The 24,544-nt window shown below is 38.4% G+C and overlaps 1 protein-coding gene across 2 annotated transcripts in view; it reads right to left on the bottom strand.

Annotated features, from left to right (window-relative positions):
- Positions 1-23,925, bottom strand: part of LOC121665154 (ras-related protein Rab-10-like) — a 29,559-nt gene extending 5,634 nt beyond the window's left edge. Inside the window, exons 1-5 of one of the 2 annotated variants that reach the window (XM_042029092.1) lie at positions 23,895-23,925; positions 20,857-20,917; positions 17,535-17,673; positions 9,288-9,377; positions 3,948-4,049 (exon numbers count right to left, since the gene is read on the bottom strand). In XM_042029092.1, coding sequence (XP_041885026.1) covers positions 3,948-4,049; positions 9,288-9,377; positions 17,535-17,673; positions 20,857-20,917; positions 23,895-23,910 — 408 coding nt within the window. In that variant the 5' untranslated portion in view covers positions 23,911-23,925. The remainder of the gene's footprint in view (positions 1-3,947; positions 4,050-9,287; positions 9,378-17,534; positions 17,674-20,856; positions 20,918-23,894) is intronic. The other variant, XM_042029093.1, reaches the window with a different exon arrangement.
- Between the last annotated feature and the right edge of the window lie 619 nt (positions 23,926-24,544).

Here is a 24,544-nt window from a genome sequence, read left to right as displayed (position 1 = left end):
GCAATAATGAAATCCGACTTCCTATGGATTTGGGTCTTGAAGTGAATTAAATTTGATATCTGTGATGCAAACTCCAGCTGGAGTGGCTGGTTGAAGCATTTTTCAGTCTCTCTATGTAGTGGTCTCTATTTAATATTCTATGAACTAATCCTGGAGACTTTCCTTCTGCAGAGTACTCTGCCTCTCACCTTATTTTCAAGGAACTACTCAGGAACTTAAATATATTTTAGTCTGATCTGTCAAAATTGTTTAAAATCAGCTAACAAGTTCCAAAGGTACTTTAAGAGCAAAGGAATAGGAAACACAGTATAATCTCAAAAATCTTGTTGCCACAGGAAAGAAATGTAAAGAAATGAAGGAAGGGCAAAATTGAGGCCTGCTACTTCTGAATGTTCGTCTCGAATGACATCCAGCTGTTAAACATTAAATGTTACTCTCAACAGCACAGGGCAAGGTCTTAAATGGATTTTCACTGTTCTCTACTCAGCAGATATATGTTTATTTAATATGATTAAAATAATCTTAGTAGTCAATCACTCTTGGGAGGTAGGAAGAACGTAAGTTTTGGTTAGTTTTATTGCAGTTTTCAGAAAAAGGTGATAACTTCATTATCTTTTTTTCCCCCTTTTTTTTAAATGGAGTTTCTTTCCTGATTCTAGTTTAGAAAAATACCAACAATCACACACACAAGGACATATAAAAATGCTTGTAATATTTTTTTAAAAACCTGCTTGAGAACACTACTGCTTGTCAGGCATGAAACCAAAGAACACAGAAGAGCAAATGCTAACTGTATTCTGGGTGGTATTTTTTTGGTTTTGATTGTTTTTAGAAGACTGACTCACAAGTACAAATAGTTCACTGGAAACCAGAAGCATTGTCAAAGAACAGCTGTCATCTATTAATGAACAGGTTTAGGCATATCTGAGATTCATAAGAATTGTGAATAAATAAAATACTGTTATTTATCAACATGTCTAAGCAAACTCCTGGAATAATCTGTGTCATTAACATTTATTTCCACAGCAGCCTTTCAAATACAATCAGATCAGTTACTATTGCCTTTCCCCAAAAATTTGTCAGTCAGAGGAAGTTAAAACTCAAGTACTGCATTCAGTTATTATTAACTGATTGGCTTGGAAATTGGGAGTTCTCAGAAATATGGCATGACTCCTTAGCTGTCACCAATGTAAGCTGTCAAAAAAACATCTGATGGTTTTAATGAGACTGCCCATGTAAATTAGAGCTGCAGAACTGAGACCCAGCATAGAATGGCTGGGATGGAAAGTATCTGAAAGGTCAAGCAGCACTTTAGCTATCCAGATCACTGGGACACAGAAGTCTTCTCTCTCCCTTAAGCCCACTACAAGAAAAACTTCAAAAGAAGAGATGGGATGATGAGCACAAAATAGTGACAATACACTCAAACACCTGCCCTTTTTTGTTTTGTGTTGTTTAAATGTCCGAAACTTTTTAATTTTTTTTTTTCCACAATCCTCCACTGAACCACAACCTGTTCTAAATTTCAAAAGGATCAAGAAGCTTAGTACTTCTTTATGAGCTCTATAACTCTGGACACCAATCTTCCCCATCTATAGGAGTGTTTTGTGTAGATTAAGTTACTAAGGAAATGTCCACAGTAGACGGCAAGCAAGAGTGTATATAAAAAGTCCTAGACTTCCTTGGATTAATACAGTCTACTGCAATGCATCTGAGAATGGTCTACTGCCTGCCAGCCTGCCCTGCCTATTTATCTTACCTCTGAGTAAGCTTCACGCACTTCCCAAAAGCATGGCCATAATAGACTGTTCTAGGGAGTTCCTTTCTTCTGTGGGACTGGGAAAGCACTGACATGCTTCCACTGAAGCATCTCATCAGTCTGGGACAGGTGGTCCTATTGCAGAGGGAAGGGAGGCCCGATATCCCCAGACATAGGTGCCTTAGGCCAAAACACTGAGCAAAGCTGTATCTCCTTTTTACAATCAGCAAATACATATTTCACCACTACCAAATGGATGTACGACTGAAATGATCTCAGACTGGCATCTATCATGTCATTTTTCACAGCTACTAGTCACACTTGCTACTGCATTTTCCCTTCTCCAAAATTTCATCAGTTAGAGGAAGTTAAAATTCAAGTACTACATTCAGATTTCACAGTTTTGTGAACAGGCAAATTATTTTGTCGAACCTGAAAACCATGATGAAACTGTAAGGTAGATTTTTTTTTTCCACCGCAAACTCTTTGTTATCAGGCCAGTGGTATAACCAACTGGGCTAAAGGGGTTCTTGTTTAAATCAACAATGCATTTTACTAAAAATGGCAAATTATACACCAAAGTAATGGTACATGATGCCTCATCAGGATTCCAAATATTTTTAGCTAAGGTGAAACGTTACTACAGACAAATATGACAAATCCTCATGGGCACGTTTTCCAAACACACATACATGCAGAGCATACAACTGTTCAAAGCAGTTCTAATTAAAACCAATCAGCAGTACAACATGTTGAACGTGGTCTGAATTTTTTTGCCATGTCCACACTACAAAACCCATGAATTTTCATAAAGGTGAGTAGGAATACTGAAGTTTCACTTACAGTAAAATAAGTGTAGGCAATCTTAATGTGAAAAATACCCAAACATCATTTCTGCATGTGCAGAGAATTCTCTTAGATATCATCCAAATACACTCTGCAGAAATGCTCACTTCTCACATTTGTCTTTGCAGCAGTTACGATCACAGATATTGTTTTGTAGTTTTCATGTTTCATACTAACAATATATTCTCTATTTACAGTAGACAATGTCTTTTTCATTTACAACAAAATCAGTTATCTTACTTGAGACTTTTTTCCAACAAGCTCAGTAACTCAAGGGCTTGCCATTATTCTCCTGTTCTAAACATTATTTGACTGTTCAGTTGCTGTGCTTCATTTTCATGTTAAAGTAACCAAAAGATTTTTTTGCCTTTTTTTTCCTTCCCCAAAATAACCAGCTACAGCTTGTGTTACTATGTAGTATGACAGGACCCCGATTTAGAAGCAGTCCAACCCTGAGCTATTATTCTGACCAACCCCTATAGCTACTTAATCAAAACACTGTTATTTGTGACTTCGTCAGTAATTTTGCTCATTCATCTTTATTATGACTTCAAGAGTATTTGGAGTGGAAGGTTAGTTTTGTATACCTAATACTGGTGATGAATGGCAGTGATAATGCACTGCATGAAGAACATCTATTAATGTCTAAAATAATATTCTACTGTCTAAAAATAAGTTGCAATGCGAAACATTTTCAGAGCTAATGAACAATAATTCAGTCCTACAAAAGAATTGCAACTCTGAGGAGTAAGGACCTTTAAGCCAACACACTCAAGTTGGAGATGCTGACTCTGACAGCTACAATATTGATTCTACCACTAATTAACTCAAATCTAGGCCCTGATAACTTCAAAAGCACTAGTGTAAATCAGCCAAACAAACAGCTATGAACCTTGGATAAAACATTTTATTGCTGAACATAAAAGCTCCACTGATTCTACCATCATACAGCATCTTCACTGCGTGCACGCTCTACAGAAACCTAGAGGAAAGAGGAATCTCCTTGGCACAGAAGTGGAACTACTCTGGAGCTGTTAACCACTCTCTTAAAGAAAAGCATGGGAAATAAAGCCACAAATGCAGCCTTCCTGAATTTTCACTTTCTCTCTGAACTGTATTGTACTTGCTTGCCTCTTCTGTTTTTCTCTTCTCCCACGATTCTTCTCTCCCACGTTTCTCCTCTGTATGCCTGCAGCTACAGGATCCCCCCAAAACATTAACTCTGTAATGCAAAACCAGCACTGGCTGTGCTTTGCTAAAACTATTCTGTAGTTACAACCTTGTTTACCCAATCTGTCAAGAAAAATTTCCCATTTTCTTTCTACTTAGAAAAGAAGCCTACCTTTTCCAGGATTTCCTTAGTCAAGACTGAGAATGCGTGCTCAATATTCACATTTTCTTTAGCACTGGTCTCAAAAAATGGCATTCCATATTCCCAAGCAAGCTGAAAAACAAATGTAGGAAATGGGATGAACATTCTTTAGGAAAAAAATCAGTTCCTTATGCTAGTAGCAAGAGATATGGAGGTGTTCTGACTGCTTCTAACACACTATTAAAAACACTAATTAAATACATGACTGCTCAGTAAAGTACTCTATATTCATCCTCAGTCTACAAATTTCAGGTAACTCTTAAACCATTCTTCCTAAATTTTTGCATTTTCAAAACAGCTTTTTAAACCTTTCTTTACTTGTAAATAACAAGAATAAACTCCAGTGGGTCTGTTCTCAGTGTTGTGATTTATTTGGAAAATGAACTGTCTCCTAAGCAATTATTTAGAGGAATAAACACTAAAATAAAAGGAATAAACACAAAAAACACTAATGGAGTGCCTGCAGATAAAAATATGACAAAAACTGTTGAAAAAAATTGGAATGATGAAATAGAAAAAAAAATATGTTCCTTTATGCTAGACAGAGAGAAACACAGAGGTAACAGGCAAGCAAAGAAAACATATGCATGCAAAAATATATTATGGTAAAAGGCAAAGAAGAAAATACTTACAAGGGCAGCATAGACTTTACAATGGTTGGGTTTATTTAATTTACTCCTGTTGTCTCATTTCCAGTGTATTTCAATTAGAAATAGCTTTGAATTATGTTGGCATGAAGAACAGAACCCTAACACAACGAAACTAATGTTTTTTTAAGGTCCTAAATTTTTCTACTTTATACAGTTAAATACATGGAGAAGAAGAAAAAAAACCAATTGCATCGTCTCACATGGGAGGGGCCAAGGTGGGAACAAATATGCCAAAGAACCCATACTGGGAGAGTCTATTCTCATTGCAATTATTCCCATTGCAATGGATCTCTTCTTAGAATACATCTGGAGAAGATAATCCCAGGCAAAGAAAATACCCCACTGCTTACAATGTATAGAAAAATCCTATAATTACTGACCACTTAATGATTTATTTGGAAGGCTCTCCATTAGGATAAAAAGTCTAATGTTGGTAACTTCTGTTTGCTTTCAACGAGGTCTAGAAGTAACTAATCAACATTTGACAAAAATTCCAAAATCAGGCATGAAGATGCAGATACAATAATCAGACTTCAAAGTTTCAGTCAAAATGTAATAAAGATTAAAGGTAAAAAAAAGTAAGCAAAATGGTTTCCTTTCCAAAATGCTACAAGCAAATGTAATTCTGAAAATAAAGATGAGATCTAACTGATTCTTTAGACAGAGACCACTTCATAAGGGATTCTGAAACTCAGTGGACTGCTGCGAACTGTTTTTGGTACTGCAGCAACTTGTTACAGAAAGTTGAGATCATTTGACTATTGCCAGTACAAAACAATGACGCATAATGGGTCCTAAAGAAAAATACAAGCAATAAAAAAATACTGGGCTAATAAAGTAGAGAAAACTGGTTTGCTGATTATAAAGAACACAGAAACTACTATGAAACAGCCCTTTTCCTTCCTTGTATCATGTAACAGGTTCCTAGAGGTTACCTACGCACAAACTCTGATGAACACAAACCAACCCCTTTAATCATGGAATCACAGAAAAATTTTGAAAGATAACCCCACTTGAAATGAGGCTACTGCCCACACAAGACTAGGTCAGCTGGGGCTTTGTCTACAAAAGTCTTGAAATCCACCAATGATGGAGATTCTGTAGTCTTTATGGGACCCTCCTCCATGGCTACATCACCCTTCTAGTGCAAATAGTTCTCCTCAACTCCAACATGAACCTCCCAAGCCAGGACTTGTGTCTGCTGCCCCTTGGTTTATTGTCTGTCTCTACTGAGAAGAGTCTATTTCTGTCATTCCTCTAGTGCCACTTCAGTTGCTGTAGACCAGTAACTGCTCCTCAGCCTGCTCTTTACCCAGCTCCCTCTCCTCATGGAATACTGGTACTAGACCCCAATCACCTTTGTACCTGTCTGCTGGACCAGCTGCAGTTTCTCAACACCCTTCTTCACAGCGAAGAGCCAAAGCTGGATACAATGTTCCATGTGGCCCTGCCAGCACTACGTAAGGGGGTAATAGTCTCCCTAGATCTACATCCATTACCCTTCTAACATAGCCCAGCACCTTTGAAGCCTTTGCTGACTTATATTCAAGCTGGTGTTAATTTTAACTCATGAGTCTTTCGTAGCAGGGCAGTGACTCGTGACTTGGATTATTCCATCACAGGTGCAAATCTTTGCGCTTCATGAACTTCACGATGTTTCTGCTGGCCCAGTTCCCAAGTTTATCAAGGTCCCATAGAATTGGTGTTCTCCCGTGTGGTGTGCCAGTCACACCCCTTAATCTCATGTCACATGCAAATCTCCCTCTATCATCAGCCAGATCACCAATGAAGATGTCGAACAATGTGACTGAGGCAAGGCTGACTGGCTCCCTGAACCTTCTTCCTTGCCTTTTAAAAAGATACAAATCATGCTGGCATCTTTCTAGTCAAAAGAGATCTCTCCCAACCACCATGATTTTTCAGAGTTGACTGACAGCGGCTCAAATCACAATGATCAGCTCTTTCAGCACAACTGGGTGAACTTCATCATGTCTATGGGCACATCCAAATTTCCTAAGCAATTTCTAATCCAAAGCTTTCCTGCTGCTGGTTGACCTGCTCCTTACAAAACCATGACAGTACCTGCAGAGGCCTGGGAGCAAGTTCTATTTGTGAAGATCAAAGAAAAGAAAAACCAAATCAAATCAAACAAAGAAAACTTGACTACTTGAGCCTTCTCTGTATCATGTTACTACATTGCCTACTACATCTATTAATGCACCCTCATTTTCTCTATATGTGCACAATATTGACTGAAGAAAATTAATGTATGCATTTTTTCGTTTTACCCTGCATACTGCTAAATTCTGTGGCAAGCAACTCCTCCAAAAATGCAGCTCAATGGAAAAACCCCCACTAGTCCAGTGGTACAGCACTCAAAAGTATGAACACGTATTTGGCTACTCCCTCTCCTAAAGACAATAGACAGGCATATTCAAAGAACTATTTCATTTTCCTTTGGGAGCATCTTGAATAGATCCATGAATAAAATACCTAAATCCATCTACAAACCTGTGGGAATTATGTTACTGGGAAATGATATTTTATAATATCTTTGATAACAGTTCAGAGAATTTGTGTGAAGTAAGATCATATCTTACATACAACAATAAAATAAGTAATGCTAATACTACTTCCTAGCAAAGTGCTGGTATGATTTCTTAGTGTTGAATCAGAGATATGTCTGAAATATTCCTAAACTGTGCAGAGTTGTATTACATGTGAAAAATCAGCTTTGAAACTATAAATCAGCTTCAGTTATGAGGACAGCAAAAGCAAAAAAAAAAAAGGAAGAAAATTTTACTTGGCTTTTTCTGTTAGAAAGATTTCATAGGAGAAAACCAGCCACATTCTACCAAGTCATATAACCTTCAACATTTTTATCTTTCAACGAAAAAGATAATGATATTGGGGAGTGAACAGAGGAGCCCAAGAAGGTTGAGTTAAAACTTTAGTCAAAGTGAGTAAAAAGCAATTAATGCAAGAAAATTAATTTTCATAGTGTTAAAATTAAATATCTCAATTTTGGAGTGATCAAAATTACATAAGTTTGTACAACATGAATTATTACATTATTTTGTACAAAAAGAAACAACAAAAAAATTTCTCAGCATTAAATTGAAATGAAATTATATACGACAACCACTCAGTTACAACAGATTTTTACAGAAATGCCAATACAGATGATGAGATTCCCAGGGAATCTAGGGTTCCTCTGTGCAAGAAACTGAAGAGAATAATACTTAAAGCTCATACTATCAGGGTAATATGAAATATGTAGCTATGAGTTATTATTTGTCAAAGTCAGAATCAAACTGTTCTCCCCTCTTAATATGGATACTTTCTTCTTTAGAATGAGAGGACAATTACTGTCTCTCTGCTAATGGAATCTTCCTCCAGCACACTCAGTCAGATCCTTCAGCACTTGTAAATCACATTAAAAGAAGAAATAGGATAATACAAGAGTTGCCTTGCCTCAAAACACAGGGGAAGTCTAGAAAGCAGACTAACTGGGGAGGAGGTAATGATTTGTTTCTGAAAAAAAAGTGCTACATTAAGAGGAATTTTGGGTGCATGGTTAAGAACCCAGAAGTCAGAAAATGTCATGGTTAACACCCTATGCAAAACCCTACTACTGCCCTCTTGTGCACATACATCCAGTGACTCTCTAAGTCTCTGACAGTGCTTTCTTTGTGTGAGAATACAACATGAGTTTTTCAGCAACCTAATTCCTTGTACATAGATATGGTACATTAACACTGAAAACATCTTGCCTATGAACTATGAACTTTCAGGAGTGTAATGCTGTCCAAAAGGTGGTGTTATTTTTTTAAAGCTCCCTAATCTGGGATTATATAATTGGCAAGAAGCTGTGTTTTTCTTTAAACATGAGACATCCTGCCTGACTCACCATGCCTGAAAGCATAGCAGGAGGGCTAATTCCAAGTTTCAGAGAACAGATGCATACAGTTTGTAGTAGCAAAAGTTATTGGTATATAGGACATGCTCTCCTGCATATTTAGTTATTATACCATTTCTTCTGTCATAGCATGACTTCTGAATTTCCTCACTGGCTCTCAGTGAGAGACATTTGCCATTCCCTTTAGAACAGCACTCCCCACTTAGCAAGTTCTTCCCCTACTCATGGTCAGCAGCTATAAACTCTGCTGTAGTCTCACCTACACATCAGATATGCAGTTATGGGGAGCTGGATGTTCAGTATCTGTCCAGTGTTCTTTAAAGCTATCCACAGACAAGGCAGATCACTTTGCACAGGCTGCCAGAATAGTTCTTTATAGTCAGACTATAGCAAAAATACCACTGATGGGTGGTATCAGAAAAATTATGCAGAATGTATTACATTTTAATATTCCACATTACAACAATACTCTGAAAATGAAGACTCTGTATAAGATTTCTACTGTAGCACCTAAAACTTTTAAAGTGCATTTTAACCTTTAAAAGAAAAATCAGTATTCTAAAGAGATCAGCTAGGAATTACTTAATGTATTTCCAACACTCCAGAACTCTACAACTGCTCTTCTAGAGCAAGTCCTAATAGAACTTTTGGAATTCAGGAGCTTTTTACCATTTTCAGTTTAACAGCTCACAGTCACACACTAAGAAACTCAGGAGGACCCAAAGAAAGTACCAAAGATACCTTTTCTCCTTTCTGTTTTGGAACTACCCGTTCTGACTCCTTATCACACTTGTTGCCCAACAGTATTACGTCCACTTCATCACCTGCTTTCTAAAAGAGAACCAGCATTAATAAGTGTCAAGTAAGAAAAAAGCAAACAACAAAAGCCCTTCATCTTCAGCTCACACTAACCTTCAGCACTCCATTTCCTTGAAAGTAAAGGCTAAATTCTGTTGTGACCTTCATATGTGCAAATATTTTCCACCAGTTACTGGGATTTGGAGGAAAACAGCAAGATTGCAGAGAGCAGAAAAAAGCTACTTAGAAGTGCCACGTGTAATTTCCGACCTCTTTCGTAAGATATAAAGTATATGGTGCATGGGCACCATCTTCTGATGAATGCTCCATCTTGAGGCTTTAAAGTGACTGGAAATACCCTGAATTCACAGACACTGCCCTCCTTAAAGTAATAGATTCATGGATTGGCATATGACTCTGGTCTACATCCAGCACTCACAAGTAAAAGGGAAGGAATTTGCTGCACCTGAAAGAGCACCTCTCTGTGCTTGAATTTGCACAGAGACAGTAAAATTACTTTCAAAGTGTTCAAACTCAACATAAAAGTCTGATTATTCCAAGACACTAGGAAGAAAGCAATAGATTTTTAATGAAGTAAAATTTAAAAACCTCATTGATTCCAAAAGGAAGAAAAATCTACCTTTTTGACCTTGTCTCCATCTCTATTCCTCTAATCCACTCACATGCATGATGACTGTGAAATGCACTGGGTTTTTTACATCAGTGTTATTTTAAGATAAGTCATTGTAACTATATGTGACTGGAATAATGACAAGGAAAGGGAATAGCTCTGCAACAGCATGTGGAATTTGAAAACTGACATTCCTGATGAAAATCAGAATATTTAAAACCCCTTTTGGTGCTTAAATGAAGGACACTTAAGGGTCTTGATCTACAAACAACAGAAGCTAACGTAATCTGATGCCATGGCTTTTATTCTGGAGGTACATGCTCCCACAGCTTCCCTGATGACTCAAAACACCTGGTCTCAGGCTGCAGATCTCTCTACAGGGACTTCGATGAAATCTCTGATCTCTGTCAAATCCTTAACTTTTGTAACTTTGCCGTAAGACAAAATCCGTCACAACCATACAGAGAAAAACCTCTATCCATTAAAGGATGAAAGAACACTATTTTTAGTCTCTTTCTACTTTTACAACAACTTGAAGACTTCATCAGCAGGCACAATTTAATATTAAGGAACACTATTTCTTTTTTTTAATCCATTCTCCTCTTAGAGTCACTTAGACTTATTCCATACCTACAGTTTATGTTCAAGAAAATGTAGTATTAAAATGAAGCAAACCTCCTAAGAGTACAAAGTACAGGGCTAAAATAATGAATTCCTCTAACCTGGATTAATAGACCAAAATGTTGGCTGTTTCCGAATGCACTGAAACTTCACTCATTAAGATCAGTGGCTCTCCTACATAAAATCACATACATCAGTCCCAAAATAGGGTAAATAGACAATTAAATCTCATTATATAATCAACTTTTAATTTGAAAGAAGACTGAAGGTTGATGACGGTTTTAAGAGTGACATTTAACTTCACTCTGAAGTTAAAAGTTGAGAGGGAAATATTTGCATACTGCATATACAAACCCACTGAATTCATTCTGTAACTTAATTTCTGTATAAACAGCACAAATTTTTGCAGTAGGAATGTTCTTTCTAAACAGCTTCAAACAATAACAAAATTTAAATGAGGTTTGAGGTACTAAGCCTTTCAGTGAGTATTTATCAGTACTACCAGTCACAAAGTATTTATTTCTGCAAATGATTACTATTTCTACATCAATATAATGCATTAATGTAGTCTCACTTTGTCTGGATCCTCCACCAAAGCACTTACAGTTCTCCTTTTTTACAGATGGTATCTTGCAGCTTCTTTCATTTAGAAAAATGAAGATTGTAAGTCAAAATGATGTCCATTTTAATTTCTGAAAATTTATTTGTATGAAGTCTTAAAAAGTTAAGTCAATACAACTAGGCAGAATTTTGACCGTGTGCTCAGCTGGCATCAAACCTGCACGGGTACACTGATTTGACCTGGCCAAAAATATGGCTTTTCAGTGCTTCCAAAAGCTCGCTGTGTATTTTCATACTCAGTTATTTATAGCTCAGGAATAAGCTTTCCAAATGCAAAATCTATAGCTAAAAAGATGATGGTTATTTTACTGTTGTTATAATCCTATTATGCAAGTCAGCACTGAGTAAGCTCATGGACTCAGGAAACATTTTTCCCCCATGTTATGGAGAAGTACTATTAAAAATTTCATCAGTTCCATCAAAGCAAAAATAATTTTTTCTTTCCAGATGAAGTTTTGCTCTGGTATCTACAAAAATGCCAATTTTTGGACCACTCTCTCAGTTTTTCTTTGGGTTTTAACATTTCAAAGTTCACATTTTACTGAAGCTTAAAATAAATATAATTTGAACCTGGAGAATACCTACACTATTTTATTTTGAAAAGGAAAACATTATCACCGTATTTCTCTGTAAAAATTGGAGCAGAGAGATTTACTGAGACTGACCAAGTTTTCTCAAGTGTTTGGCACAGCTTGGAGCCACCAGGTTTTGGCAGAAGCATTTTTCTTCCACCAGGTTCCCAGGCAGCTGGATCTGGCAGCAGCAGGAGCCAGGCTGCTCTGAGCAGTGGCCACGGGAGGGAGCAGCAGCAGAGCCTCAAACTCAGCAGTGCCACATCCTGGACTCGGAACACTGGACACTCACATCACAGTACCACAGTCTCTGTAGCACATCACTGACAGGGGCCACCCACCCGTGCCCTTCATCCCACTGCTTAATGTCCACCCAGCCAGGGAAATACACAACCTGGCTATGAGGCTATTAACAGAAATCAAAAATGCAAAAGCAAGAATATCTTGCTCATCCCCTTTGTATGTAATTTTTTGGGGATTTGGGTGGGTTTTTTTCTAATGTTAGGTCTTTTTTTTTCTGCAGTTTTAATTTTCCAGAAGTGCTGTGAATTTATGTGAGTATGAAAAGTAGCAGACACCTTTTCTATAAGAAAACTACACCATATCTGTACTTACAGGTTATTGGAAGAAACAATGCCTTCACTTCTTAAATAGTGAGCACAGACCTACCACGAATGACCTCAGCCTCCCCTGCAGCAAACCGGCCATGATGATTATGAGCTCACCCAGACCTTGTATAAAGCTATCTATCCAGAGATATATTTTCCAGAACACCACCTTGTCCCTTCACCACACCTCCAGGGTGTAGTTGTGAAGGGCTGCACGATTTTGATACTCCTTAATTACAGTTTGAAAAGGCAACAAAAGTTTGTTTGTAGGTCCGAACAGTCAAACTGAGAACACATACCTGAGAAACACCCTATGGGAATACTTAAATAGTCTGTATTTAAGGAAGAAATGTAGCATTAATACAGTTTTTCACATTTGAAGAAGATGTACATGGTCAAACATCAAAATGATAGCAGAGCTGGAGAAGGCCATAAAACTGGGAAGCTACTTCTTCTTACTCACTGGACAATGACACAAGGAACTTACCCTTTGGAATATTGAAGAACAATTTGTTGAGAACAGATTGTCCTCAAAGCCTCTTTGAAAGCATCCCATGGGCAGTGTTCATATTAGGATTGCTGTACATGACTGTCCACAAATTTTTCTAAGTGCCACCTTATGACCTCAGTTACAAATGCCTGGTTTCCAGGACTTCAGTGGAAATAAATGACTGATAAAATTTATTTGTCTATTAGCAAATTTAGAAGGCAGTAGATACAAACCTATTCATCCCCAAACCAACCTAGGACTACAGATAAACCAATTTAATAAAATGACAAGAACAAGAATTTTAAGTTCTAATCAGAGCTGTAACGACAAACCTATCTACGAACTGGGACAATTTGATCTTTTGACATCAACCTTTCCCATCTGAGCAAGAAAAACTCAGAAGAGTTTCAAGTCAAACTAATTTACATTTGTGAAGCAGTTTCTTATGCTGCTTTTATTTAAGTATGATGCAGAAACACTTAAAGACAGTCCAGTCTCCCAAACACACCAGAAGAACCAAATCAAAAAAGAGCATTATGTAGAAATGGCAGCAACTCAACAATCCATACAGTTCATGTCCTGGCTGAGGGGTCACTTCTTCAGGGAGGACAAATAGAAGGTTAATGTACTTCAACAACACTAAACTGTAAACTTCAACAACACTTCAACAACACTACTGTCACCAAGACTTGCACAAGTAAAGAAAATTCTCTTCTCCACGCAGAAAATTCTGAGATGGCAGAAAACTTCTAGCACAGAGAGAATTGTTAGGACCTGGTAACGCCACCTGCATGGCCACACCAGGAGACTAGCACTATTAAAACCAGTTTAATAGTTTACTTCCAAGGTATTTGGAAGTAAACAAGGACCTACCATCTATCTCAACAATTTCTGGAGACCCAGATGCCATGTGTGAAAAATGGAGTGATTTAGGTTGGCAAGGACTTCTGGAAGACAGCTGGTCTAATCCCTGCTCAAAGGTGGCCCAACTTCAAAATCTGGTCAGGCTGCTCAAGGCGCTGTTGAATGGACTTTTAGGTGTCTCCTTGAAGTCACCCTCTCTGGGCACCTATTTGAGCATTTGAACACTCTATTGTGAGGAACTTTTTGCGAATGTTAGTTGGAATCTTGTTCAAAACATCCTGCAAATAGCTGCTTTCTGCAAATGGATTTGTTACACAGCTGCCTGTATTTAATTTTCAAAGGCCAAACAGCATCAGCCTTTCAGAACAGGTGCATGCAGTAGCTAAAAGCCATGTCAGCAGACAAGAGGAACACTTTAATAAATTGAACATAACCTGCAATCCTACAAATAAAGAATGGTTTCAGGTTCTAAAGTTATCTTCCTGCAATTATCATGCTCCTAATGAATGCATTACAAATCCAATATCCCTATATTGGACTTGACAATAATGCCCTCAGATATTAATCTGTGAGTGAGTATATTTTTCTAGCAAGCTTTTGAAAAGTACAGTCATGTTCCTTAATTTCCTCTAGTTCTGAATTCAAATTTTACAGCAATACAGATATGGCAGCATATTTGTGTCTTGAACTTCCTTGGACAATAATTAATTTTTAATAATGAAGCTGCTGTATTCCACACTTAAAATAACTGAAATATAACGAGAACATTACTGGTAATCTGATTGTAATTGCACTGACTGGCCAGTTTTTATAAAATCAATGGGAGTTTTTAAGAATGCTAAATTGCTTGGATTGTTATTTTCAACTGTTGCAAAAATGGCTTAGCACACTGAACAGACTTCTAAAAAACTTTCTGTTTAAAATATTTATGTGCAAAGAACCAAAAAATGAGAGCATAATGTAATAACTGAATTGCCTCAAAATTTCTGTTTGATTGGTTCATGTGCAAGCTTTACATTACCTATTAGTCTGGTATTTAGTGAAACCTGTATTCTCTCTGCTTCCCTTTTAAAAACTTCTTTATTTTTTCTACACTTGCATATTTTAAATGGTGCTGTAGCAACAGTCACTTTTATTCTGGGCATTTTTGGGGAATTAAATACTGGTTTGCATTCACAGACCAAAGCAAATGCAAGGAATGTCACCGACCTCCAGGAAGTAATTAATTTTCATGAAATGCCCTGTGTTTTAACAGTTACTGCTTAAAAACATTTATTTTGCAATGAATGGCCCCATATATTTTCACCAAGACACTTCAGAAATTGATATCCCACTAGGACTAAATTAAATTTTTTATTACTATCTAGCTCTATTACAACACTAATTGCTAGTTTTGAGATTGGTACAATCAATCATGCAATTTACATTCCTAGAAATTGTTTTAGATTGAGTATTTTTCCATTTTTTAAACTTTAACAAAGTACCTTCAAGGGTTAATAGTCTAAGTATTAACAGCTTGAGTACATTTACAAGAAAGCTTTTAAATATCACAAACGGAGAGCAGGTTTGCACAGGTGTTATTTCCTGATTGACTAAAGCACTGTGTGGTGGCCATAGGAGCTAGTCCCATCCTTCCCTCCACTCTAGCCATTACAGCCCTGACACCTTCTTGGTGTTTGTGGTTGTGCATTGTAGCCCACTGAATCAATCACCCTGTTGATCTAATGAAAGACAACAGGACAAAACAACCCCTTTGGAGCCAGTGTGAAGACAGACCAGTATTTTATGTCAAAATTTAGATAGATAGATAGATAGATAGATAGATATAAATGGATATACGCAGATAATTTACATTTTCAGTTTCAGGTAACAGTAAACCTGCTATCATACTGTTTGCTGAGCTAAATCTTTGTTAACCATGAAATTGTACAACCAGTGGCATATCCAGCTGTGACTTTTGTGTGGCCAACAGAAGAAGGGCGCATGCTTTGCTTAACAAAATAATAAAACAGATGTGTTAGCTTAAAGTGTGTGCATACAAGCCAGTAAGAATATTGTGTCATGGAATCTCCTTTGTAACATGTTAACTGCAGTTAGGCTCTGTTGCCACTAAGACTTCTACGACAACTCCAAGGTCAAGAGTAATGATGTACGAGGTCACCAGAGTAATGGTTTTAATAGTGAGATAATGTGAATGTAATGTTTTACCAATGATATAAGATATCCCATGTAGCTATTATTGAATATATGCTCACGTGTAGCTCATTAATTCAGCTGTATACTGAAGCTGTGAAGAGAGAAAATAATGCATTCGATGGTTTTATTTCAAGCCCCCTTCCCCAAGATGGACTCTCCTATCCATCATGTCATATCCCCACCAAATCATAAGAGTATTAAAAAACCTGCTTGAAAATTTACTTGATTTTAATCAACAAAGAGCACTACCTTGCTTGTGTTCCTACACTAACTTCCACAAGTATGCTAACTACAAGCTGCTGTGCTACTGCTGAGGAGCAATCTCACTGCTCCCCCAGCCTCCTGAGGAGGGAAAGTAGAGAGAACGGTACTGATCTCTTCTCCCTGGTATCGAGAGACAGGACACGTGGGAGTGGCTCAAAGCTGTGCCATGGAGATTCAGATTGGACATTGGGAAGCATTTCTTTACTGAGCGGGTGGTCAAACACTGCAACAGGCTTCCTAGGGAGATGGTCCGTTCCCCAAGCCAAATTAAGAGGTATCTGGACAATGCTCTTAATAACATAATTTAACTTTTGGTCAGCGCTTAAGTGGTTGGGCAGCTGGACTAGATTATCACTGAAGGTCCCTTACAGCTGAACTATTCCATTCTAAAACTGCCTTGCCTCTGTCTAATTGAGAAGACATCAAGAGAGACCCAGCAAAAAGACTTGGAATATAGGATTACACACAGCTGAATGATCTCATGTCTAAGGGCTTGCCCACTCCTCCCTCCCTTCACATTGTTCCCACACATTCTTCTTCTGGCCTTCCTACTCCTACCAATTTACCTTGCTCCAACTCCAGTAAGTGTCAGACCTTCTATGGGCCTCTTAAACTCACTGATGGAGCAGAAAAACCACCCAACTTCTTTAGCTGTGTTAGTTCCCTACCACATTAGGAAGTCAGAGTGAACGACAGAGGGCTCTGACAAGCTCCAGTGGGAACACATACCCCGTCTGGCAGCCATGTGCTGTTGAATCACTTCCTATGTCACATGAAAGCACGTATTTCTGGCTGCAGCACCACGAGCAGCTGAGCTAACCAAACAACTTCCCATCCCACTTCCTCCCTCCTGAAACCATCCTCTCAAGGACTATCCAGCAAGGACAAAGATGGTATTTAATCCCTTTGATCTTGGGATGAGGTAACTACACTGAAGTAATGAAATTAGCAAAGGGAAATCACTGGCTATGATACGGAATTTTGATATGGAATCTAATTAAAATCCGAGGATGAGCTCATGGAGATTCATCTATGCATAGCCACAGCAGTGACAAGAGCACCATAACTCAGCATGCACAAAGCTGGACTGGAAGCTGTGTTTTAGAAGTACTTCAGAAAACATTCCTCCATCACCATGGGCTTGTCTACATATACACCATGTTCCAGTTTCAGATGACAGTAATTCTACTGTCATACTGTGTGCTGAGTTAAATGCAAGAAATTCTGGTTAGAAACATACAGGAACAAGAACACATCTCATGCATTTAAAATGACACATTAACTACCTCCACTAAGAGATCAACCACTGACAGATATATTTACCTCATATATGTCGTTCATCCAGACTGTTATACTTTGAAAACTCTTCAGATTTGTGATGTCATATACGAGAACAAAGCCTTGTGCACCACGGAAATAGCTGGTACTAAGTGTATGGAATCGTTCCTGGCCAGCAGTATCCCTGAAAGAAATTGTAACAAATCACACACACACAACCAAGCAAACAAAAAAGAGATGATCAAACTGCAGAATCGCCAAGAAAGATTATTTCACTTTAAGGAGTATTGTCCAAATTTTAAATTATGTACTCTTAACACGAAAGGAACAAAAAAAATAGGGATGAGAGAAAATCTGGATGCCAGATATAGCAGTAAAAGAAATACACTGGAAATCTATTCTGACTAATTCAGCCCTACTAGGGAAGCTAAGCCAGTGGCTGAAAACAGAGAGTAATGTCAAGCCCACCATTCCTTTTTTATATAAACAACTCAGGTGATTAAAAAAATCAGATGTCAGATGACATCCCCATATTCTGACAACCCCTTTGTAAACTGTGACACAAACAGCAACCTGGTTTAGGTGGAAGACAGGTTTTGGGAAAAAGCCATAAAATACAGACACAGAGATTCCTACACACAATGCCAAAACTTTAGGAAACAAACACAAATGGGATCCCTCGATCTGCTTCAGGAGACGTTGGCTACAAAGTACCACACCTGAAACGTTTCTACACTAACACACCAAGCAAGAAGAACAAATGAGATAAGCTCCAAGCTTTGGCCTAGTCCCAGAGACTTGACATCATTTGTGTAAGTGAAACCTGATGGGAAATAAGATAAATAAGGAAGGTGCATGCCCAGTGGAAGCAAAGTCAGATGACATGGGAAGAATACAGAGATGCTGTTTGCCACTGTAGGGAGAAAATTTGTCTGGCCAAAGCTACACTGGAGTTGAAGTTGCCAGAAACCTGGGAGACAGTAAAAAGTTTTTTCCAATATATGAATGGCAAAAGGCAGTGTAGAAATAACATCAGCCCGTTACAGGATGAGGATGGTCACCTCACCAACAGGGACACGGACAAGGCAGAGGTGTTTAACAAATTCTTTGCCTCTGTCTTCAACATGGATGACAGACCAAGGGGTTCTCAGTGCCCTGAGCTGGAGGATCATGGCTGTGAGAATGATCAACTCCCAGTTGACCCTGAAATTGTGTGGGATCTGCTCCTCCAGCTGGATTCCTACAAATCTATGAGGACTAATGGGATTGATCTGAGGATTCTCAAAAAGGTGGCTGATGTCATTGCAAAGCCTTGCTCTGCTTTTGAGTAGTCTTGGGAGTCCTGAGAGGTCCCAGCTGAGTGGAAGCTGGGTAAAGTTGTCACAGTTTTCAGGAAGGGCAAGACCCTGCAAACTACAGGCCTATCAGTCTCACTTCAGTGCCCAGTAAAATAATGAAAAATATTATTCTGGGAGATAGTGAAAAACACCTGGAGGACAACACACTCATCGGTCACAGCCGGCACAACTTCATGAGGGCAAAGTCCTACTTGTTGAACATGATTTCCTTCTATAACATGGTAATCCATCTAGTCGATCTAGGAAAGCCAATAGATATGATCTCGTTGAACTTCAGCAAAGCTTTTGATATTGTCTCTCACAGTACCTTCCAGATCAAATGTCCAGCACACAGCTGGATAACCATGGTGAGTGATGGGTGAGCAACTGGCCCACAGGTCAGGCACAAAGGGTTACATCAGCAGTGAATGGGGTGACATCAGGCTGGCATCCAGTCACTAATGGGGTTCTACAGGGCTCCATCCTCAGCCCAGCTCTCTTCATTATCCACCTGGATGCAGGACTTGAAGTGATAATAAGTAAGTTTGCCAAAGATATGAAATTGGGAGGAGCTGCTGACTCCCTCCAGAGCAGACAGGCCCTGCAGAGAGCCTTCCACAAATCAGAGGACTGGGCTGTCACCAACTGCGTGAAGTTTAACAAGGGCAAGTGCTGGACTCTGCACCTGGGACAGGGCAGTCCTGGTTGTGTGTACAGACTGGGGAATGAGATGTTGGAAAGCAGGGCTGCAGAAAGGGACCTGGGGGTCCTGGCCACTGGCAAGATGAACATGAGTCAGCAGTGCCCTGGCAGCCAGGAGGGCCAGCCCTGTCCCGGGGGCATCAGGCACAGCATGGCCAGCTGGACAAGGGAGGGGATTGTCCTGCTCTGCTCTGCACTGGGGCAGCCTCACCTCGAGTGCTGGGGGCAGGTCTGGATGCCACAGTATAAATAAGACATTAAGCTCTTAGAGATCCTCCAAAGGAGGCCCATGAGAACAGGGGAAGCCATACAAGGAGTGGCTGAGGTCACTTGGTTTGTTCAGCCTGGAGAAGAGGAGACTGAAGGGAGACCTTTTTGCAGTCTACAACTTCCTCAGAAGGGGAATCAGAGGGACAGACACTAATCTCTTCACTCTCAAGAACAGTGATAGGACTTGAGGACATGGCCTGAAGCTGAGTTGGGGGCAGGTAGGTTGGATATTAGGAAAAGGTTCTTCACCCAGAGGGTGTTTGGGCACTGGAACAGGCTCCCCAGGGAAGTGGTCACAGCACCAAGCCTGACAGAGTTCAAGAAGCGTTTGGATAATGTTCTCAGGTACATGGTGTCATTCTTGGTGTCCTGTGCAAGGCCAGAAGTCAGACTCAATGATCCTGATGGGTCCTTCCAACTCAGCACATTCTATGATTCTATGAATTACGCCTTAAGAAAGCTGTAAACAACCCTGTAATACTTTTGTGTTAAAGCCTGAGATGGAATAACTGCAGATCCAACACCGGTCAGATAATTCATGTACAGATTTACTCCTTGAGAAGTGAAATAGTGGTAAATAGAGATAATCTTCTGTATTAGATGTCTGGAGAGCCAGATGTCAGAAGCCCTACATACCCTTTAGAAAAACTAAACCAAACCAAAAAATAGTGTACATTCCCAAAGATTCATCTTACCAAAAGTCATTTCTCCTGGTGACCCTTTTGAACATACATTTGATGGGTAATGAAATGTAACATCTTCTTGCTTTGTCACTTTCCTCCATGTTCCTATATAATTAAATATACTTCATATGGATCATAGATCTGCATTTGTTGGTATGCTGCAAGTTTTATTGTTAAAGCAACCCAGTGAGAATCCTCTTTTTAACTTACATTAGTTACTGAAAAAAATGTACTCTCCTAGGCTAAATTCAAATTTTAAAATGACCTAGTAGGAGCACCTGCACACTATGAAGACACACAATTAAAAGTAGATGAGATTTTTCATGTCATAATGCAATTTAGTTGGCTTTCTTTGTGATACTAATTAAAACTTACCATATTTGAAGCTTCACTCTTGTATCATTAAACATTACTGGCTTTACTTTAAAATCAATGCCTAGAAGAAAAAAGGAAAACCTGTAACATTTCTCATAATAACATGGATTCCCTTTGAAGATTGTTTCTCAGCTCTAGTATCATGCAATTTCAAACAGAAAGTGAAAAGGAACAATACCATAGAAAGAATAACTAGCCAACCATATACATTCAAAATGGAAGATGCAAAAGGAAATTACTCAGTGCTGAAAGCAACTATGTGCCAATACATTGCACAAATACAATACAAAGCAATGCCAGTACCAAGCAAAGAAGGGGCAGGTCGAAGCAAAGGTGCAGATACTTGAACCTACAAGTAAGCATTACCATGGATCAGCAAGAGATGTGACAGCAGTTTCATGGCATGTGCACAATAGTACATTGTGCAAATATAGTGGGGATTTTCAAGACCATGGCAGATATTATTGGGAAAGTACAAATGCTTACAAAGCTGTCACATGTGCAACACAATTTTTCTGTCCTTATTTCCAAATCCCTAAAGAAAATATCCAGGGTTACATGAGCCCAAGTAGGAATTGGCTGTACTCATTAAATGCAAAGATCAACATACGTGGGATTTAATTCAAAATGAAGAGGGCTGGCTCTACAGCCTAAATCAGATCCAGAAAGCCAATGCTAAAAGCAAGTATTAACACTTAAAATCAGTGCACAATGTTGTCTCTACATATCCTACAGATCTTTCCTCAAAGATTTTTTTAATGATTTATAGTGTTTTCCTTTATTAAATCATCAAATTAGTACTTCAAATGTGCTGTATGATACCTAGATTTATGAGCTGTTGAAATTCCAGTTTTAAAATTATAATCTGCCAGCTATCAGTTGCTATCTTAGGAGTGACATATTTTCACACAGTAAACCAGTTTCCCCTATTGCTTCATTGCTGAAGTTTGAAATACCGTTTGATAATTTCTCTGATTGCTTTTTTCCCCCCACTGAAAAACAATTAGGTTCTTCCTGTCAATTATAGTAAGTGAAGTTAAAGTAATGTGACAGCTGATGATACTATTTGGTCAAAATTCCATAAGAGCAAACTACAGCTACTTAAAATGACAGTGTCTTTTCCCTAGTAGTGTCATTTGAAATAACCAGACAGATTGAAAAATCACAAAAAATGTAAGTTAATACCACTGTTTGGATTTCTGTAAGAACGTGCCAAATTACTTTATCAAAGGAAAGCACCCATGGCAGCAAACCAAAAATGCAACAGAGGAAATGCTCCCTTCCTTTGTACTCACAGATGTATTGTGCACCAAATTTTAACAAGTACACTCTCACATGCATGCACTCACATGCACTTTCAATGCTATTAACACTTTTTGTGTGTATGTGGTAAGGGAGTTGAGGTGGATTTTAAAAATTATTATGATAACCATGTCCTTCACTTGATGAATTTTCATTGAAGCTTCAATGAAAAGGAAAGATGAAATAATATAATTGGTATCTGTAATTAATATTACACAAAGCTTCCTTGATGGAATTAATAATGTCAGAAGGAAATGTAATTTAAGTAAAATTTGCTCATGTAAGGTGAAATTCCAATGCAATGGAAAACATTTGTTCCTGAAATTCACATAGTTTTGTTTAATTATCTGTATCATTTTCTACAATTGATGTTGGAGCAGTTGAGAAGGACAGAGTATACACCGGGAGGCTGGAACGTCACTTCCATATGGTGCATTAGGAACACAGCGAAAAAATTATGTTCCAGACAGGGATTCCCAGAACTACAGGAAAAAGTTCTTAGTTGACATACCTTTTAATAATAAATTGCTATAAGCTCTTTTTAAAAAAAATTATTTGTAAAAAGGGAAGCAGAGTGCTGAATCAGACTAAAACTTAATCTAAATTAAAATCAGGCATATTGACTTCTTAAGTCAACTTCAAAATTTATTGACCTAAAAGGTCAATGAATGTTAGTGAAAAAAAGAAGTCAATATGTTCTGCATGCATGAATTGTTCATGTCTTTATATGAAATTTCCAGCAAACTTAGCAAATTGGAAAGACAGAAAAGAAAAATGAGATACACAATGCCAAAGACAGCTCACAGATTTCAGATACTTTTAGTCCTACCTGGTATACAACATGATCAACATAACAAAGCAAGCATTGATTACAGCTCTTGAGATAAATGTTATTGGAATGCAACAGCATGTACTTGCTTCTTTTAAGCTGTCAAATAAAACCAAGAAGGGGGATGCTGAGTGCAAGTTCCAATTCTGGTTGTTATTTCTGACTTTTACAGCCATGAAATTAATTTCTTTTCTTTATATTACAAAGAATAAATAATGCCCATATTAGGTCTGAGGCACCTTAAAGACAGTTAGGTCTAAAAAGCATAAAAATACTCAGCCACGGGGTAATTCAGCTTTGAAATGGCCCTCTCTTCCCTCCCTTTGGCCCTCTGCAGAAGTCCTCTTCAAAGAGGCCTTTTGCAGCTGGCCTGGAAAATTACAGCACACTTTTCACCCAGAGCTGGTGGGTTCCTGATAGAAAATGCTCAAAAGCGTATGTCTATCAGGAGCAAATGCAAGTTTGAGTAGCTTAGCAGGATGCAAGAGTGAAAGCATGGACAGAGGGTGGTGAATGCCCCGTGCAGGTTCTACCCAGCCCACTGCCTGTCATACAACATCTTCAACTCCAGAAACAGGGAAGCAGTTCCTATCAGCTCCTGTGCCAAACTGGGCAAGAGCCCAGTGAGATGTTGTGGGTTGAGTTTCCACTGTTACTCCTACCCATACACAACCCCTTCTAGTTGTTGGTGCATTACTTTCATCATTGAATCAACAGATTCTTTTCTGAACGTGTCAAGAAATGTCTGAAGCAGAGCGGTATCTGAGCAGTCACAAGTACTGATCATTCCTGGTTTGCTAGGGATGTTTATTAGGAAAGTAAGAGTGACATGAAAACCCAGTTTTGTTTAAAAGAATTAGTTAAGAGGTGGGTTGCTACTGGTGTTGTTAACACAGGGCACACTTACCTTCAATACGGTTCATTTTTGTTGGTTACTTCATTCCCTTCTAAAGTAAATCTCAGGGAATCTACACAGGCTTTTTAATCCTAATGTTGAAGTTGTACCACTTTCAACTATGACAGATTTGGGAGGACTCACAGCTCTTTAGAAATGTTTCTCACAGAAAACACATGTGCTACGGGACCACAGCCACCATAATACAGCAAAATAACCTCACAGCCTGTGAGATCACAATTCTGTTCACTGGTATACATGGAGGTTTTTTTGTTCATAAACCTTCTCTATGACCTTATATGCAATGTCATTGTTTAAACAAAAACATTTATTCTTTACAGTATATTCATAATACAATGCATCCACCTTATGATGTGTATAAGTTTAATTAGAAAACTATAACTGCTTATAACTTATCCAAAAGGAGGAAGGGCACTTAGCCTTGAGTATTTAACTGCTGCGTTAAAAGCTTTCAATGAAAATTTAGTGTGGATGTATTTTCTGCATTTTCTCACAAAATACGTAATTTTAGAAAAGATCACTACTCCTGGAGCCTACTACAAAATGCTTGTTCAGTTTTTTTCCCCTGCAATAACACTAGGATATTTCGTAGTAACAAAAGTCTGTGATTCATGATGACATAGCAACGAGACTTTCAACAA

Source organism: Corvus kubaryi, unplaced genomic scaffold, assembly GCF_017639235.1.
Source record: "Corvus kubaryi isolate FWS band 111438036 unplaced genomic scaffold, C.kubaryi_AGA036_p1.0 37312, whole genome shotgun sequence".
Classification (NCBI taxonomy): domain Eukaryota; kingdom Metazoa; phylum Chordata; class Aves; order Passeriformes; family Corvidae; genus Corvus; species Corvus kubaryi.
This window is presented reverse-complemented; position numbering and strand designations above follow the sequence as displayed.